Raw genomic sequence first — 18,886 nt, forward strand, 5'->3', positions numbered from 1 at the left:
CATGAAGGACCCCACCCACCCAGCACACACACTTTTTGCCCCACTCCCCTCAGGAAGGAGGTTAAGGAGCATTAAGTGTAGAACCACTAGACTGAGGAACAGCTTATACCCTGAGGCTGTTAGACTCATGAATATCTAACTAGAATAATCACTGTGAAAAACCATATCATGTTGCTGCTGATCTGTTTCATGTTGCTGCTGATCTGTTTCAATGTTGATGTGTTCATGCGTGCACATCTGCTCACATACTCATGTTCATGTTTGTGCTGATGTTCAATGTTTTATGTTATGAGTGCTTAGTGTATATTTAGTTGATGTTTTTCTTAGTTCATATCTTAGATGTTATTACTGTTTTTCTTAGACATTTTATTGTTGGATGTAACTGGGACCCCGTGTACATAATTTCGCTCCACCACATGTACCACATGAGGTGCGAATGACAATAAAGAAACTCTGACTCTGACTCTGTAGTTTTGTCTGTACAGCACTTTGGTTGGCCTTGTAGCTGTTTTAATTGCTTTATAAATAAAGTGGTATGGCATGGTATGGTTAGGCAGAGCACCTATCACAAGCTTACAACAGAAAGGAAGTACACTGTCTAGACAAACTGTTGCATAAAAACCACAAATTGAAAAAAGGGCACAAACTGTGCTAACTGTTGAAAAGTCTTCAAAATGGATGTTAGATCATAGATGAGCCAATCAGGGAATGGATGATTAGGTTAGAAATAAGCCAATTAGAGACAAGAGATGAGTTTAAAAAGACAAGATAGCAGAGGAAAGTTGGTCAGTCATTTCGGGTAGAAGAGGAACATGGTCGTCAAGCCCTGAAGACTTGGATCAGATCTGAAGATTGAAGAGAGAATATTTTGACTGCAGAAGAGCTGAAGAAAGGACAGAAAATGAAAACTTAAAGCAAAGAAGAACCGCTCAGCAGCACATGATCGCCCTTCAAGAGGACTGACCCTAGATAACTCTGAACAAGTCTTTGATTGGAATTAATCACATTTTATGATCATTTTCAACTAAGGCTGTAGGAATTATTCTCCTTTTTCCTGGAAAACCGATCCAGTCATGGGATATGTGGTAGGAACCAGCCTTTTTGAACCATGTTACATGATTTAAAAATTACAGGTTGCATTATGTGGTTTCTCTTAGGGACAGCACTGTTAGGGCATAGGCCGATTACAAGAGATTATTATAAGAGATCGGTGCATCCACACTAGAGTTGCATTCGGGCCCAAAAAATCAGATCTGATCCGGCCCCAGCCCGCAGTCATCATTTCCGAACCTCACTCAACCTGATGAATTAACAGTAATTACAGGTCTGAACCTGGAAAAAAAAACTGACATGTTTAATTAGTTATTAACGGTCGGAGATGCGTGGCTGAATTAAAGGGCAGAAGATCGGAGCTGAGGTAGTGTTTGTCTTTTCATGGCCATAAGAGAGCATTTAAAACTTGTTTCTGCCTACATTCTTCTGAATTACTCAGACACGCAGACAGCTCTGACACACGTCTGCTTTGGGATACACCTGTTGTTGGGGAAGCGTAATTGAATAAAAGGTGCATAAGATAGGAGCTGAGGTGGTGTTTGTCCTTTCATGCCCATAAAAGAGCATTTAATCCCTGCTTCTGCCTCCATTCTGATTTATTCAGACACGGACTGCTCTGACACCTGTTTCGGTAGTCGGCCGCGCGAGTGGCTGAATGAAATCAGAAAATTGAAGTTAAGGGGAGTGTTTGTCTTTTCTGTAAAAGAGCATTTAAACCCGGTTTCTTCCTGCATTCTTCTATATTACTCAGCCATGCAGGCAGCTCTGACACGTCTGCTTCGGGATACACCTGTCGTTGGGTACGTGCAGCTGAATAAAAGGTGCATAAAATCAGAACTGAGGTGGCGTTTGTCCTTTAATGGCCGTAAAAGAGCATTTAATCTCTGCGTCTGCCTGCATTCTGATGTATTCAAACACGGACCATGCTCTAACACATCTGCAGGATATCACCTGTTTGGGTAGACGGTCGCATGCACACGGCTGAACGAAAGCAGAAGATCAGAGCTGAGGGGGTGTTTGTCCTTTCATGGCCGTAAAAGAGCATTTAAACCCTGTTTCTGCCTGCATTCTGATTTATTCACAGACCCAGCTCTAACAACATCTGCTTTATGATCTCACCTGTTTGGGTTGTCGGCCGTGTGCGTCCGCCGAGTGCAGCAGCTGAATGAACGTCCATTTGGGTGATGGATCACCTCCTGGCAGTATAGTCCCATCTGAAGCGTAACTGAATTTTTTACCTGTTTCAAGGCCGGCCAGATCACAGTGAAATGGCAGTGTGCGGCTGGTGATTGTATGGCAGGCCATGTTATTATATAACTGGATCACGGCCGATCCTGACCCAATTAAAAACCTGACACCGACCCGGCCCGCCCATCCAGCACATTATCATGGCCCAGCCCGCCCCAAATTTGGGTCGAGTGGGGCCGGGCTTAGGGCTCGGGTTAGAAATGACAGCTCTAATCCATGCCTAGAAGAATTTGGATTGTCACCCATTTTCTGATTTTCAGTTCATTCATTATAACTGCATTATTTTAAATGCCTTCGCTTGCACTGCTGCTGGATTTTTGGAAGATATGAATGTGACCTTATGCAAATTTATTATTAAAAATGCAATGCATGAAAATCATAAGAGTGTTGGACTCATTTACCTGATGACATCTGAATGATACACGCTCATTGCTAAAGTTACTCAAGAAATGTACTTGGTTCTAAAATTTTGGGAGGTTTTTAACGGTTACTTAGATTTTTGAACAGCATCCCTATATGGCCAACTTGTCCTGGTCTAGGAAAATTACCAGGTCTTGTACCAATTGTGAAACATCAAATAGAGGAAGAGCAGCCATTAATGCAGGTAAACTTTGGGGTCACTGCTACTTGACTCTAAGAGCTGTGAGGTAAAATAGGGTTGCGTCCTGCAGATGAAGGTTGTTAGTGCCTGGTCGAATCTTTCTCGAACCCAGCCTAAGAGGGCCCAACTGTAGTATTGTTTGGGTAATACTCAGGAGTCTGGGGGCGTTCAATTACTGGTTAGGCAAGGGCTGGAGGGGTGCTCAACCCTGAGACAAAAGTAGGATGATATATTACAATTAGACAGAGAACATAGTCACTCCCCCTCTCAGGATCAAATGAAAAACATTTGTTACTTCAAACTGAATTTAATACTTTGTCTACTCAGCAGGCAGAATATTTAATTTCTAAATCTAGACAAGGTTACTATGGACATCGTTGTGCATCTGCTCGCGCATCAGCTAAGGCGACAGTCAGCCAACCAAACTATTCCAGTAATAAACAACGACCAGGGAGCTGCATGTCACTACAATGCTGGAATTAATGTGTTTCAGTAAATTTTACCAGTCATTCCATATAACTGAGTTATCAGCTACCCTACCGGACTTAGAGAACTTTTTTAAAGATCTTAAACTTCCTTCAGAACTCCAACAAGGTACGAGACAGGGGTGCCCGCTCTCATCACTTCTATTTGTATTAGTGATAGAGCCACTAGCTGTAGCTTTACGCCAATGCTCCATCATTAAGGGGATGACTCGGTTAGGTACAGAGCACAAAGTTTCTTTACATGCGAATGACACGGCAGCTGTGGCTGAGTGGTTAGAGCAGTCGTCCTCCAATGCAGGAGTTGGGGGTTTAATTCATTAGCAGTTACATACCTAAGTTTCCCTGGGCAAGACATTGAAACCCTCGTTGCCTCTGATGTGTGTCCCATTGGTGTATGAATGTGATCTAAATCTCTGATTAGTCTCTTTAGAATGATTTGTTCAATTATCTTTGTAGAGATCTAGTAGAGTGCTGTATGAATGGGTTAATGAGGACACAGATTGTAGTGTAAAGTGCTTTGAGTATCTCTATAAGATAGAAAGGCGCTATATAAGTACAGTCCATTTACCATGCTTTTGTATTATCAGACTCTCTTACCAGAATTACTTACTTTACTTCAAAATTTCAGGAAAATATCTGGCTTAAAGTTAAGGTTAATCTTCAAAAAAGAGCGAGCTGATGCCTGTGATCTCTATAGGAAAAAAAATCTTGGACACTGTACCTTTAAAATTTAGTTTAATATAATTTAAATACCTTGGCGTTTTGGTAACTCAAGATCATCCTGGCTGATTGTCCCAGTTGGGGTTTGGTGGCCTCTCTGGTTGGGGGGCTGGGTGTTGGGCTGGGAATCGGGTTGGGGCGTCTGGACAGTTTCGGGATGGGTCTGGGTTGCTGGCCCTGGTTCTGGTTGGTCCTCGGGGGCTATGTGCCGGTCTGTGGCCTTGATCCCTGGTGGTGCGGCTGCCACCTCCTCCTAGGTATCTCTGTTAGAGCCTCTGTCCCCTGGTGGATCTTGGAGAGTGGGGGTGCCTATTGGGGTCAGTGGGGGAGCTGGTCCCCTGGGGGGGCATTGCCACCTCAGTTCACCTCCCCATCCCAACGTCCTCCTCCGCCCACTCCACCACACCACCACTCAAACAGGGTTTTGGGGTTCAGGTGCACTACTGAGCTACGGGGAGAATCATCCATCTCTGTGGCTGGTGGGGTCCTGGGCCCTAATTTTAATATACAACCTAGACACTCACTTATAACACTCTCACGACACATGCATATATAGGATCTGGAGTGGGCACATGATCGCACTTAGGTGGTGGGATGTACTACCATTTCCACCTCCCCGGACCTGTGCCCACTCTCATATGTAGCATGTAGACATTTAGGGTTCTGGGTGGAGATGAGGGGTGAACGGGCGCCGCCTGCTCTCTGGGCAAGAGGTGGGTCTGTGCCGGTCGCCACCTCATCCCCCCATTTTAAACGCACTGTATAACAACATGCATCAACACCATATTCGAGTGGGAGGAGGAGGAAGTGGGTCTGTTCATAATTTATTTATGCATATATATATTTATTTATTTATTTATTTATTTATTTTTCTTCCCCTTTCACAAACACCTCCTTTCTCCGTGTGACACTAGGGGTCGGGGATGGAGGGGGGGGGGGGAGCAATTGTGGGGGCTTTGGGCCTTGGGGGCGGTCAGTGTTGGGGCCGGTGCTTCGGTTCCTCCTGGGCTGTTCCGATTCTTTTAATCTAGGTTCCTGGTTGCGATGGCCGGCACTTTGACCGGGGTGGCTGCCGGCTTTCGGCGGGGGGTCGGCTATGGTAGTGTACGTGTGGTCATTGGTGGTGTAGGGCGGCGGTTGGGGGCGTGGCTTCGCCTCATCCGGGCACTGGCTGGTCTTCCTGTGTGGCATTTGCAGTGGGGGTGCTGTGTGTGTGGGGGGGTGCATGGGTGGCGTGCTGGGGCATCTCCGGGCCTATGGTGCGGAGCTCTTGATGTGAGAGCCGGCCCTCCTCAGCTGCGGCTCCCTGATGCTCTGCCCCTTGGGCTGGGGCCGGCCTGTGGTCGCTGTCAGGTAGATGGTGCATGCGGTCGGCCCGACAGAGATTCTGTCGGGCTATCTGTGTGTGCCTGTTGGTTGCTCAGGTTGGATTTTTGGTGGTCCCCCCTCTCTTGGATCAATTTGGGTCCCACGTTTGGTGTGGGGCCCACTCCCCCCGGTCGTGCCCCCCTTTGGCGGGGGAACCCCTTGCCGCCGGTGCATTGGTGGCTCTCGGTGTCTGGGCTGGGTGGTGGGGTGCACGTCGGTCCGCCCTGGTTGCTGCCTGGCGGGGCCTGGGTGCCCTGGCTCTGTCGGGGCTCTGCTGGGGGATGGTATGGCCTCGGGGCTTGGGGCTCGGTGTCCATGGCCGGATCTACTTGGGGGGGGCATGGGTCGCTGGCCGGGCCTGTGGGCTCGTCGCTGCAGCTTCCTGGAGGCTCTGCATTGTGGTGGCTGGGGTCACCCGGTTCTTTCCTCTGCTCCTCTCTGGGGGGGTGCGGTTCTCCCTGTTGGGTGACTCTTGGGGCTCCGGGCCTGTGGGCCGCTGTGTGTCTGTGGCTCCGGTCCTCCCTATGTTGCCATTGTGTCCTGGGGGGGCGGGTCTGTGGGCTCCCGCGTCCACTATTGGGCATTCTTTTGGAGAAATCTGGTGGTGGCGGGCGTGCTTGCGCGGGTGTTTGGATTCAGGTGCTTTGACAGATGCACGCTAGGTTGGGTAGTGGTGGAAGCTAGATGATTCCTTGTGCGATGTCGAATGTTTCATGGTGATATTGTGGGTGGCATTGTGCTGTGCATGTTGTTTTGTCATGGTGGTCTCTCGTCCTATCTTCTTCTCTTTTATTATTTATTTATTCTTCTTTCTTCTCTTTCTTTAAAAAAAAAATAAAAAATTGAGCGATGATGATAAGTTCATTGAAACACTTCACAATGTTTCTACACTTAAACTGAGCTCACAAAAAAAAAAAAAAAACGATCATAAGAACCTCTATAAAACTAATTATCTACCTCCCATGGCAAACCTTAAGCAGGACATGGTTAGATGTTAATCCCTACCTCACACTCTGGGGGGTAGAATAAACTGTAAAAAAAGAAATATCCTTCCAAAACTTCTATACCTGTTTCAGAATCTGCCAATCTTCCTTACTAAATTATTCTTCACCAATCTGAACATCCAGCTATCATCGTTTATTTGGCATAAAAAGCATCCACAGATTGCCAAGAGGGTTTTGCAGCTGCCCCACACACATGCTTGGAGGCATGCCACTTCCTAATGTCATGCACTATTACTGGGCCACTAATATCAGAGCTCTTCTATTCTGATTGGGTAAGGATACCCTTTCTCCCAGTTGGGTGGCTTTGGAGAGGACCTCAATTAGATCCAGCTCACCCTCTGCATTCATCTGCTCTCAGCTGCCTTTTAAAAAGTCAATATCAATCTACACTTCTAACCCAACTGTGATCCAGATGGTTAAGATTTGGACTAAGTTTAGGAGGGCCTTTAACTCTATAGAGTTACCGTTTCTGGTGCATGTGTCAAATAATCATGTTTATTCCCTCAGTAACTGATGTAGCTTTTGACACATGGGTCTTGAGGGGAGTGCATTCACAGTGTGATTGCTGTGTTGATGGTAGATTTGCCTCCTTTGAAAAGCTGGTACAGAAATTTAATGTCCACAGTCACAGTTGTTCAGATATTTGTAGCTGAGACATTTTGTAAGGTCTAACTCTGATTGTTTTCCTTTGTACCCCTAAAAAAATTTTGTGGTTAAAATTTTGGAATGCAGGTCTGATACTAAGGGGGCCCTCAGCAAGATCTATAGACTGCTCAGTTCATACCATGAGACCAGTTTGGACTCCCTTAAACTAGAGATGCACCGACACACTTTTTTCTTTTTTTTTTAATCTGATCCTGATACCTAAATCTGGATATCGGCCGATCCCGTTCCGATATCATCATCAATGATTTTATATGAGGCTGTAATAATCTCCTCTCAGGTACAATTTGTACAAATATATGCATGCATGTCCAAAAAGGAAACTTGAGATATGTTTTATTAATGTTGGATACATTTCAAAGTTAGAATTAAATTCTTCTAACACAAAATATGTTTTTTTTTTAATTCCTTGCTTTAAAGCGGATATTAAAGAGATTAATTTAAGTGATTGTTTGTTTAAAGATTATTTTTTTAAATAAGGGGCAGATATAAGAATATTTTTCTTCTTTCTGTACTCTTTTCATTCAACGTTTTCTTTTTGATGAATATGTGGTTTATTTTTGTTTCTTTTAAATGAATGAATTAAATTAAAAAAATTAATGGCTTTAAACATGTAAGAGTATCACTATCTGCAGCTCCTCGTCCAAGATGGCCGCTAATTAGCACCAGCTGTCGGCCATCAACCTGATGAGGATCATCCACTACATAAGGCTGCAGTCCAGTGTTACTCTTCGCTGGAGCATTGACCATCTAATGGTAGTGTTGTCTCCAGCCGGTAAATTAGTATCTAGTAAAGTTACTTACCAGTCTCTTTTTTGTCTCCAGTGTTCCTGCCTCTTCAGTCCTAGTTCTCCCAGCACCTCATCCTGGTTCTCCTTGTGCCTTACCTTGGTTCTCCTTGTGCCTTGCCTTGGTTCTTCTCGTGTCTAGCCAACCACCAGTTGCCGGCCTTCCTCGTTCAGTTGGACCGCTGGCCTTGTCCCTCTCTGGAGCTCTCCTAGGATTCGGAGTGGACTAAAAGGAGATCTTCCAATCTGTAAGAGAGAAAACATTCTCATTAATGCTGCCTGATCGCCTGCCAACCTCCTCTGACCTCCTCCCTCTTCTTCCAGGAGCTGCAGAGAGACAACAGTATAATTTTATTGTGAATTATAAACACTGTCACTTTTGTACTTGCCTGTGTCTGTCTCGTTCCGGGTCTCATACAACTCTGGATTACTCGAGTCGTAACAAAGCATCTGTTAAATTCATGGCATAAACCAACACAGACATGTTCCTGTTTTTAGTATTTTACATAAATATGTATATGTATGTATGTAATTTTGAATTCATATGTTTTGTTATGATTGTCTACTGTTGTACTGATAAATATCTCCTGGAGGGTAAACTATATCTTGGCTGCAAGTATCAAGCTGTGAAATCCTTTGTTTTCTACAACTGATAGCGGTTGGTCATTAATTACGATGAAGTTTAGCAACTTCTCAGTAAACATTCGAGCTCCGGGGCTTCAGCGATGTCTTCTTCTTGTTCAGTCCGAAGCAAGCAGCCTGATTTTGGTCAGTCGCGCTCAGTCTGCTCCTCCTCAGAGACGGGCAGATTGAGTGCGGCTGGCTGGAGTCGAGTTGCCTGTTTCAGGTTGAGCAAAGAGTAGCGCCCCGCTGAAGCCACAGAGCTCGAATGTCCAACGTAAAACTAACTTTACTGCGGTTTAATGCAGTGATATGGCTTTGCAGACATTGCACGTTGCTGTCTTGTTTTGTGGTGTTTCTAGTGTAAAATACTTCCACAAAGTGGACATGTTTCAATGAAAAGTTGGTTAGCTTTTAGCCACAGTGCTGCTGCATGTTGTAGCTGGTTACAAACTATGAAATTGATTTCCTGAATGTGAGGTGGGTCTTATTACTCTGGGTTAATAAGACATGCCTCTGTTCAGGAAATCCATTTCATAGTTTCAAGCCAACATGTATCATGGATCAGGAATCTCTGCAGGTTGGATCGGAAAAATCAGATGTGTAAATTATACTGGTATCGGATACAGATATCGGATCAGCCCCATCCCTACCTTAATCTGAAATAGGAAATGGACTTGGCGGAATCCATATCTGACTCAATCTGGAGAAAAATCATCAAGAACATTTACTCATCCTCAGTCTGTCTGAGTCATGCTGTTAGTCAGTTCAAGGTGGTACACCGGCTGCACTGGTCCAAAGACAATTTGTCCAAGATCAAAGCCAACCTGGACCCCGCATGTAATCATTATAAACAAACTCCAGCTACATGCCTGCATACATTCTGGTACTGTCCCAAACTGCGGACTTTTTGGCAATCTAGTTTTGACACCTTCTCTGGGATCTGTGGGAAAACTGTACACCCATTATCAGGTTTTAACAACGTCGACCCCCACTTGAGCAGACCGATTCAATAAAGACAGAGTCAGGACTACAAAAGGTAAGTGAACTTTATTTACAGGTGAATCTTGTCGTCGCAGCTGTAAGGGAGAAGAGGAATAGGTGAGTATGGGTTCTGGTGTCTCTTTGAATGTTTTAATTCTTTGAGATAGAAAGCTGACTCCTTACTGTTTGTGTTGTAGGTGGAGGCCAAGAAGGAGAGGAGAGGTCCTGGGTTTTTATAGGAGATCCAGTCCTGAGTTATTTGGCGGACGAGAGAGGAGCAGGTTGACCCAGTTGAGAATGCCTTAATGGTGAATGTTGAAGGACACCGTTGATCCACAGATGGAGTCCAGTGGAGAGATGAGATCCTAAGAAGGATCTGAAGAGGCAGGCTGTGGAGGGTCCATTTGGTAGAAGATGTCCCAGCACTGAAGAGGTGTCTGGCAGGTGTTTAAATACCCCATCAGGCAGTCCTCCTCAGAACAGCAGCAGGTAGAGTGAGTTGAAGTAATTGGCTGTGGAAGGAAGAGTGAGTGACAGGCAAAAAACCCAGGAATCCCACACCCATCACTATTCATCTCACTGTTTGGGGTACATACAGTAGTGGGCATGGTTCCGCTACTCCACTAATATGAGAGCTAACTTTCCATGTATCAGATTAGCATTTTTGCCAACTTTGAAAACTTTTAGCTGAACTAACTCCTGCTAAATTTAAATCTGGTAAACTCAAGTCTGCTATTTTTTGACAGTTTTCTGCAGTAAAATCATACAGGACAATGGGGAATTACACAGAGCTATGCTATGCAGAGCTAAGTAAAGCTAAACTCCACTCAGTGACACCACCACCCTTGCAGTGCCCCCCCCCCCCCCCCACATGTCTGCCGCAAAAAGTCTCTGACTCATGGTGTCAGTCTACAGCCAATAACAGAGACTTTAACAGAAATGAAGGCAAACCAGAAGAGGAAAATAACATGACAAACCCATTTTCACAATCAGAAGCATCATAAACAGACAGAAACATCCATCCATTATGGTCGCTATCATGTTAGGGACAACCTTGGAAGGGGCCTATAAGCCCGGAGCAGTGGAATGCCTACAAATCTGTCCATTTTGAGATTGAAAGTACCAGCAGGACTCGAGGCTGACAAGAAAAAAAAACAGTCTGCGTAAAAAAAAATCAACAATTGTGGCTTAACTGATTCTGACTCCCCCAGCTGGCCTTGAAGCAGGCAGACATCAAATTTCTCCTGGGATATGTGTAAACTAGGGAAAAGCTATGTCTATTCCCCCCAGAACTTCTGTGAATGCTCATCAGAGATGTACTGGCTGACATCAACATCTTATCAGGACAATGGACTATCTGGAAGTGCTTCATGGAAAAATCTCACCATGTTGGTGTCAAATGCACAAGTAATGTGTTATAAATGCGTTTGCTTTTAGAGTTTTTTGACGTCTTAAATCGTGTCCTGATAAGGACAAGGTGTTAAGAGATATTTTTTGTAATACCACTATCCTTTTCTCCTTTTCTATCTACAAAGTATTCTGATAAAGAATAAGGAGCCATGCTCCAGTAGCAGCAGCAACGTGCACTCAGCCCTCAGCCCATCTTTCAGATGATTGTACGAACATAATTTCACTGTATTTCAGTACAATGATAATAAAGCTTATTCTGATTCTGATTATCTTCTGCTTTTTCCGAAGTCGGGTCGCGAGGGCAGTAGCTTGAGCAGGGAGGCCCAGACATTTCTTTTCACTATACTATTGCACTTCAAACAAGAAATACAGATTAAAGTGCACAACAACTGAACACTGGTTTCCACCCCCCTCCCTTCACACACACGCGCACACACACACACACACACACACACACACACACAGGTTTGTTTTGCTATCTTTATGGGGCCTTTGCATTGACTTCCATTCATTTTTCATTCATGTCTATAGCCTAACCATGACCTTTATCCATAACCTAACCATTACCAGTACATACCTAACCCTAAACCTAACACATCCTCAATTCACACCTTAGTCCTAAACCTAGCCCCTAACCCACCAACGGGACTTCTTCTTATGGGGCCCGGGCTTTGGGCCCCATAAGGAGCAGTTGGTCCTCACAATACAGTATAAGTTGGAAAAATGGGCCTCACAAAGTAGCATAAACAAGGACACACACACACACACGCATGTTCTTGTAAGCATACTTTTTGGGGCATTGCATTTACTTCTATTCATTTTCTATAGCCTAACCCTGACACTTTCCCTAAACCTAACCAATACTAGTACATGCCTAGTGCAAGTAATGGTAAACTAGTACTAGGCAACTACTCGTAAACCTAACCCCTAACCCCCCAACGAGACTTCTCCTCATGAGGACCCGGCTTTGGTCCTCACAATGTAGGATTTTTTGTAAAATTAGTTTCAACAATGTAACCTGAAACAAACACACACACACAGACACATACCCCCCCCCCCCACACACACACACACACACACACACATACACTTACACATGCTTATGCTGGTTTAAAAAACTTGTTTGTTTGTCACTTAAAGGTCCTGGTGGAGTTTCATTAAGACATTGAAGAGTGACGCCACCAAATAAAACGCATCTTAGAATCCCTCTCTTGTCTCATGGTCTGCGGTAAACACTTTCTGTTGGGAGGTAATTGAGAGAGGCTGTGTGTGTTTATCCAAAAGTACATGTTTTATTTAAATGTTTTTCTCTGTATGTTAGGTGTGCAATCTGCTTGTTCTGTATGTTATATTATTTCATCACATATCTGATGGATTCTGAATTCAACACAACATTTCTTACCTTTGGTGGACACTTAGAATTGCAAACATACAGATTTCTTTATTTTGTGATCATGTTAGCTGTGTACATTCTAATACTTTGTAGTAATATGACAATTATCTGCCTTATTTGCATTCACAAAAACCTCCATGAACCCATGTACATTTTTATTGCAGCTTTGTTAACAAATGCTATTCTTTACAGTACATCCATCTACCCCAAACTTTTGATCGACTTTTTATCTGAGAAACAAACAACAACTTATCCAAAGTGTCTGATTCAGAGTTTTCTATATTACTCTTTAAATGGTGCAGAGTTCCTCCTTTTGTCAGTGATGGCCTACGACAGGTATGTCTCTATCTGTAGACCTCTGCAGTATCACTCAGTCATGACCAAAACTACTGTTGCTATTTTTCTGAGCTGTTCTTGGCTCATATCTGCCTGTCAGATAGCAGTGCCTGTTGCTCTGAGTGTTAATGCAAAACTCTGTAACTTTATTCTAAAAGGAATCTTGTGCAACAATTTAATTTACAAACTTCACTGTGTAAGTTCAGCAGCGCTGTCCATATATGGTTTGATAGTCCTGATAAATGTTACTGTGCTCCCTGTTCTTTTTGTTCTGTTTACATACGCAAAGATATTTGTAATAACCTACCGGAGTGGTAGAGAGGTGAAGAAAAAAGCTGCACAAACCTGTTTACCCCACCTGCTGGTTTTGCTCAACTTTACCTACCTGGTTACATTTGATGTCATCATAGTAAAACTAGAATCTGATCTTCCAAACTCGGTGCGTTTAACAATGACTCTGCAAGTTATCATTTGTCATCCACTTTTTAATCCCATCATTTATGGGCTAAAAATGAAAGAAATTACTAAACACTTGAAGAGGATATCCTGCCAAGAAAAACTAAAGTAATACAGCAACGAACATAAGAAACATGTATTTGGTTTTTGTAATGTAGGAATTAGAATATGTGTAATCATTTGATAGCGAGTTACATCCCTAATTCCAATGCTTATTGTACCTAATGGATATTGAAGATGCTCTTATGTTTACAATGTGAAAAGTATTTTTCACAAGTTTGTTTGTTATTGTTTTGAAAATGTCTGATTAGGAAAAAAAAGAGTAGATTTGTCATTTTATCATTTTCTAACCTGATGCACTGTAGAAAGACAGTTACATCACACCAGTGGAAGGACAAGTTCATTGCTTGAGCACACACACATGCACCTGCACACACGGGGAGAGAGAGAGTTTGACAGCTACAATAATCTCACATCACTGTTATATCATAAATATAATATATCACGTGTACTTGTTTCTAAAATGTTTTTAAACATTCAGCATCTAACAGTTATAACATCATTGTGATATGAGTTTTAAACATTGAAACAATGGTAGAAACCTTGTCAATTATTTATTTTTATCCTGAAACTGATACATTTGATTCTGTGGACCAGTGTTTCACTTTTTGTTTGACCAGGTTTGTTTGTGGGATCAATGACTCCATAGTGTCTAAGTTTAAATGAAGGACATAATAATATAAGTATATAAACTTTACCACTAGATTCCTAAATGAAATAAAACATTATCACAGAAATGTACCTATCAGTTTTTTTTTTTTTTATTTAGAAGTAAAAAATAATTTAAAAAATGTTGGAACACAACTTTTCAGTTCAGTTAAGGTTACAATTTGGCTTTGTAAAATGCTTTTAAAATAATATTCCCAATTGTTCTTCTTCTTGTTATTCTTCTTCTCGTCACCTCCTCCTCCTCCTAATTTATTTAAGGTCAAAATGTGTTTACAGTTGATGTACTTTGTATTTGTGATTATATTAACATAAATAAAAATAAAAAATCTTAAATTTGGTAGGGGTTTACGCAATCTCAGTCATTGAATACTTCACTTTGTCATTATTTTTAGATTGCAAAACTATTCCGGCATCAATATCATTACTTCCTGCATGAACTGATCCCAGGGAGCACAGGAAGTGTTACATGTCACTGCTGCTAATACTTGAACTTTCATTTAGACACTAGGGTTTGGATAGAGTTGGGGTGGAGGAGAAACTGGCATCATGCCAGCCTTTGCTCCTTCTTCTTTCCTTTTTAATGGCACTCTACAACAACACACATCAACAGCACATCTAGGGGCGGGGGTGTATGTGTCGGGGTCTTATTTTTTTATTTTTTTATTTTTTTTTTCTCCCCCCCTAGTTCCCTAACTGCCATTCCGGGGGTGGGGTCCGGGAGAAGGGCAGGCCGTCGGGTGTTGACCAGGACTATGTGGGGGTTCGGGGTCTAGGGGGTTGCCGTGGGCGGTGCTGGCGCTGTGCTCTCCCTGGGGTTGTTTGGACCCCCTGAGCTTGGCGCTTGGGTGCCATGGTTGGCCCGCTGGCCAGGGTGGCTGCCGGGGCCTGGCGGGCGGTCGGCTGGGGCGCGTGCTTGGTTGTTGGCGGTGAGTGGGGGTGGTCGGTGGCGTGTCCTCTTCATGGTGGGGGGGGTGTCCTGTTGGCTGGGCGTGGCCTGGGCAGGTCTGGGATATTGGCTCCTCTCCACTCGAGAATGAATGGGTTTACCTCCTGGGTTTGGGCATGGGCTGCCCCCTGTAGAGGGCGGGTACATGTCTTGGACCTGGGGGGTATAGAGTGCGTATCGGGAATAAGAATGAAATGTATCGTTATCGTATGTCTTTGAGTGAGTGAATGTGAGAATGAGGTTGGGATTGTGTGATTGTGTCTGTGTATGAATGGGTATTTGTTAGGCCGAGACTCTGACTGCCCCCTCTTTGATACAACTGGGGGTGCTTGGCATCGCGCCCCTATCGCGCGGCCCCCTGGTGGGGTGTGCCCTTGCCTGCCGGCTCGCTTGGGGCCCTTGGTATCGGGGGCTGGGCGCTTGGGCGTGTGTCGGCTCGGCCTGGTGTCTGCCTGGTGGGGCTCGGGTCCTCTGGCCCTGTCGGGCCTTGGCCTGGGTGGTGTGAGTCCTCGGTGCCCGGGCCTCGGTGCCCGGGCCTGGACCTACATTGGTGCGGCGGGTTCCGACGGAGGCCTATGAGTTTGTCGCTGTTGGCCCCGGGGGGTCACTGTATGTGGTCGCTGGTGGGGATCTTCCGGTTCTCCTCTGTGGTCCGATCTGGGGGGTGGGTGAGTGGTTCGTCCTGTGTGGGTGGCCCTGGGGCCTCCGCGGTCGGGGTCCCTCCTGGGGTCTTGGGCTCTGGTCCCCCCTTTTTCGTCTGCCTCTGGTCTTGGGGGTCGGGTCTCTGCTGCTTCACAGTTACTATTAAATGTTCTATTAGAGAAGCCTTATACACTTATGCATGCTCACAACCACACACAAATAGAAGCAGGGATGCTTATGTAGGCTTTATATGTAGATATATAGATATGTATGTGAGTGTATATTCATGTGTATGTATGTATGTATGTATATAGGCGTAGGTATGGATATATATATTTATGGAAACTTACTGCAAAGCCATGAATATTTTAAGTTCTTTATACATATGTATTTTGTTGCTGTGTTTTGTCATGTTCTTTGCAGGTGAACAGACAGTGGCCGGGTGTTTTGCCGTGTGCTCTCTTTGTGTATATTTCTTATATTTTGGTGTCTTACTTTGTCTTTTGGAGTCTTTTCTCTCTTTCTATCCTATTAAAAAAAAAAAAAAACTACACTAGATAGTCACTAGAATAAATATTTCATAATAATGGTGTGGAGAGGATGGCTGTAAGGGGAGAAGGGAGGCCATCTAAAAAAAAAAGAAAAAAAAACTTGAACTTTCAAATAATCATTGATTTCTATGTAAACAACCACATATTGATGAAAAGATTGTAGGCTAACAGTTTATAAAGTAGCTTTAGCATAAACTGCTATAAAGTTTGTAAAACTAAAAACTGTTTTAAAACAGAAGCAATCCACTTTGGTGTTAGCTGCTTTCAAACCAGCCATTAGCTCATCAATCATATTTTCTTGTTATATGTAACACGGGGGAAAGGCCCGCCCGGATAGTGACTCGGAGTGCGTGACCCTAAAGCCAATTGGTAGACTTCAAATAATGCTAGATAGTCTAGAATTTCCCCATTACAAATACCAGGCATGCCTGGCTTCAAATGACAAAAACAGAAGTGGTGTTCAATACAAATGTTTTATTTATTATTTTCAACAACATTAAAAACAGCCCTTTACTATATATATTGAAAACCTAATAATCACAACCAAAGACAAAATTGAACAAAACAAAAACCACTATAAAAAGAATAGTTATGGTTAGGTGGCAACGCAAAAATTTTACTGTGCTGGCTCTAAAGTGTTAGTTTTAAAGTGCTACAACAAATCTGCCACAACTCCAAATCACCTAGCACCAGGTGAACACAACGCCAGCTACATGAGAGCACATGAAGTTTAATCATTCAACCTTTATTTAAACAGGTAAATCCCATTGAGCCTCGAGGACTCATTTACAAGAGAGACCTGATTTCAACAAAGAAAGATGACAACAATGGACAACAGCAACAACAATAAACAGTTATAAAAAGTCATACTGCAGGTTTTTTTTGGGGTTTTTTTTTTTACAAATAGGATGGCTAAAAGGAAAAGGTAACAAAAAAACAGCTAGATTCTAAGGTGACTGTAGAAAACTAAAAACAGGAACATGTCTGCATTGGTCCCTGCCAGGAGTCCAACAGATTCTTAAAGTAGGTCAAGATCGAGAGCTTCAAATCTTTTTGTAAGATATTCCAGGAAACAGGAGCGGATTAGGAGAAGGCCCTTTTGCCTAGTTCAGTCCTCATTGAGGGAACACTGCAGGTAATAATGTCCTGAGAGCGCACGCTGTAGCTGCACTCACGCAGAGACATGTAGGAGGAGATGTATGAAGGCAACAGACCAAGAAGTGATTTAAAGATGAAAATGTACCAGTGAGAGAGTCTGCATGAAGTTAATGATGTCCAGTTAACCAGTGAATACTGGGTGCAGTGGTGGGTACGATAATCACAGCCAGTTATGAATCTTAGTGCACCATGATAGACAGCATCCAACATCTGCAGCATCCAACATCTGCAGCATCCAACATCTGCAGGGTTCTTGTAGGAGCGTTCATGTAAATAATGTCACCGTAATCAATGGAGGGAAGGAAAGTCACAGATACAAGGTGTTTCCTAACATTCAGAGTTAGACAGGATCTGTTTCTGAAAAAAGAAACCCAGTTTAACTTTCAGTTTCTTTACCAAGTTTTCCACATGGAGCTTAAAAGAGAGATGTGAGTCGACCAAGATACCCAAATATTTATAGGAATCAACAAACTCAATGGGGACACCATTTGACCAAAGAAATGCACACAAAGTTGGGAGCATAATATAGCAACAGCAGCAATCTGCTGTGCACTGAATGACAATTAGTAAGGTGCCTGCACATAACATTAATATCAAATAATACTGGCATGTACTTTAATAAGTCACAACCCCACTAACGGGTTAATTCAAACATTTGCAGTTTCAATGTGCTACCCACTGGCACACATCCTAAAAAAACAAATTCAAGTCACTTTAAACAGCAACACAACAGCAACAATATGCAGAGCAGCACTGACGTAGCACCCAACCAGCCATAGGTGGCTAATCAAAAACATTTACCTTTACAGCAGCAGAAACAAGTGAAGTTACCTCTAACACCGAAGCTTCAAAGCACGCTTCAAACTCGACAGGGTAGTTATGGTGAAGCACTGGGCCGGAGCTCGCTTCATGTGACGTCACCGATGACGTGTGAACCACTTCACTGCTTCATTCAGAGTCAGCTGACTGCTTCGAGTTGACAGGCGGAGTTTCAAACATTTGGCGCGATTCAGTGTATTTAAGATGGCTCAAGCCCCGGTTCACATCCCCGTTCTACACATATATGTTATGAACAGCTCTTGTTTTTTGATATTCAGACAGTGGTTCATTTGAGTCGGATCCTGTCAGAACAAGATCCTGGAACTCTTTCATTTTGACCGCTCAGATTCGCCAACTCCGCCCCTAAAAGTCCAAAGTCATTGAGCATTTTTATTTTGATTATTTATTAAAAGTACAACGAGTGGATGTTCCGGCCGCACCACGCTCCTGCCAGCAGAGACACGGACTGCATGTCCCGCGGGGAGCGTCTTCATCCTCCTCCAGCTGTGCGCCCTGAGACAGATGTTTCACGCACAGTGTCTCCACACAGCTCTGCAGGACGCGCGCACAACTGCTGTGTCGGAACTCCTGCATACATTACAGTGCATAACATTTCAGACATGATAAATAGCTTACAGTAAAAAAAAAAAAAAAAAAACCAGAGTGAAATGTTTGATGTGTATTACATCACACATCAAAACAACGGCACTAATTAGTCAAAATAACAGCGACCAAAAGGTCGAAAAGACAATTTATCTACAATAAATGGATGGATGGACAACAGAGGCAGTGGCAATTGAGACTGGAGCAGAACACACAGGACTGAGTTCAGCTGAGAAGAGTTCAGGTCGACACTCGTGTGTGTGTGTGTGTGTGTGTGTGTGTGTGTGTGTGTGTGTGTGTGTGTGTGT

General features: G+C 43.6%; 1 protein-coding gene across 1 annotated transcript; it reads left to right on the plus strand.

Annotated features, from left to right (window-relative positions):
* Window positions 1-12,315: 12,315 nt before the first annotated feature.
* Window positions 12,316-13,242, plus strand: LOC119419412 (olfactory receptor 6N2-like). Its single transcript, XM_037686719.1, has one exon. The coding sequence runs from the start codon at window positions 12,316-12,318 to the stop codon at window positions 13,240-13,242; it is 927 nt and encodes a 308-aa protein (XP_037542647.1).
* Window positions 13,243-18,886: the final 5,644 nt, after the last annotated feature.

Source organism: Nematolebias whitei, chromosome 13 (genome assembly GCF_014905685.2).
Source record: "Nematolebias whitei isolate Nwh7 chromosome 13, NemWhi1, whole genome shotgun sequence".
In the NCBI taxonomy this organism is placed as follows: Eukaryota; Metazoa; Chordata; class Actinopteri; order Cyprinodontiformes; family Rivulidae; genus Nematolebias; species Nematolebias whitei.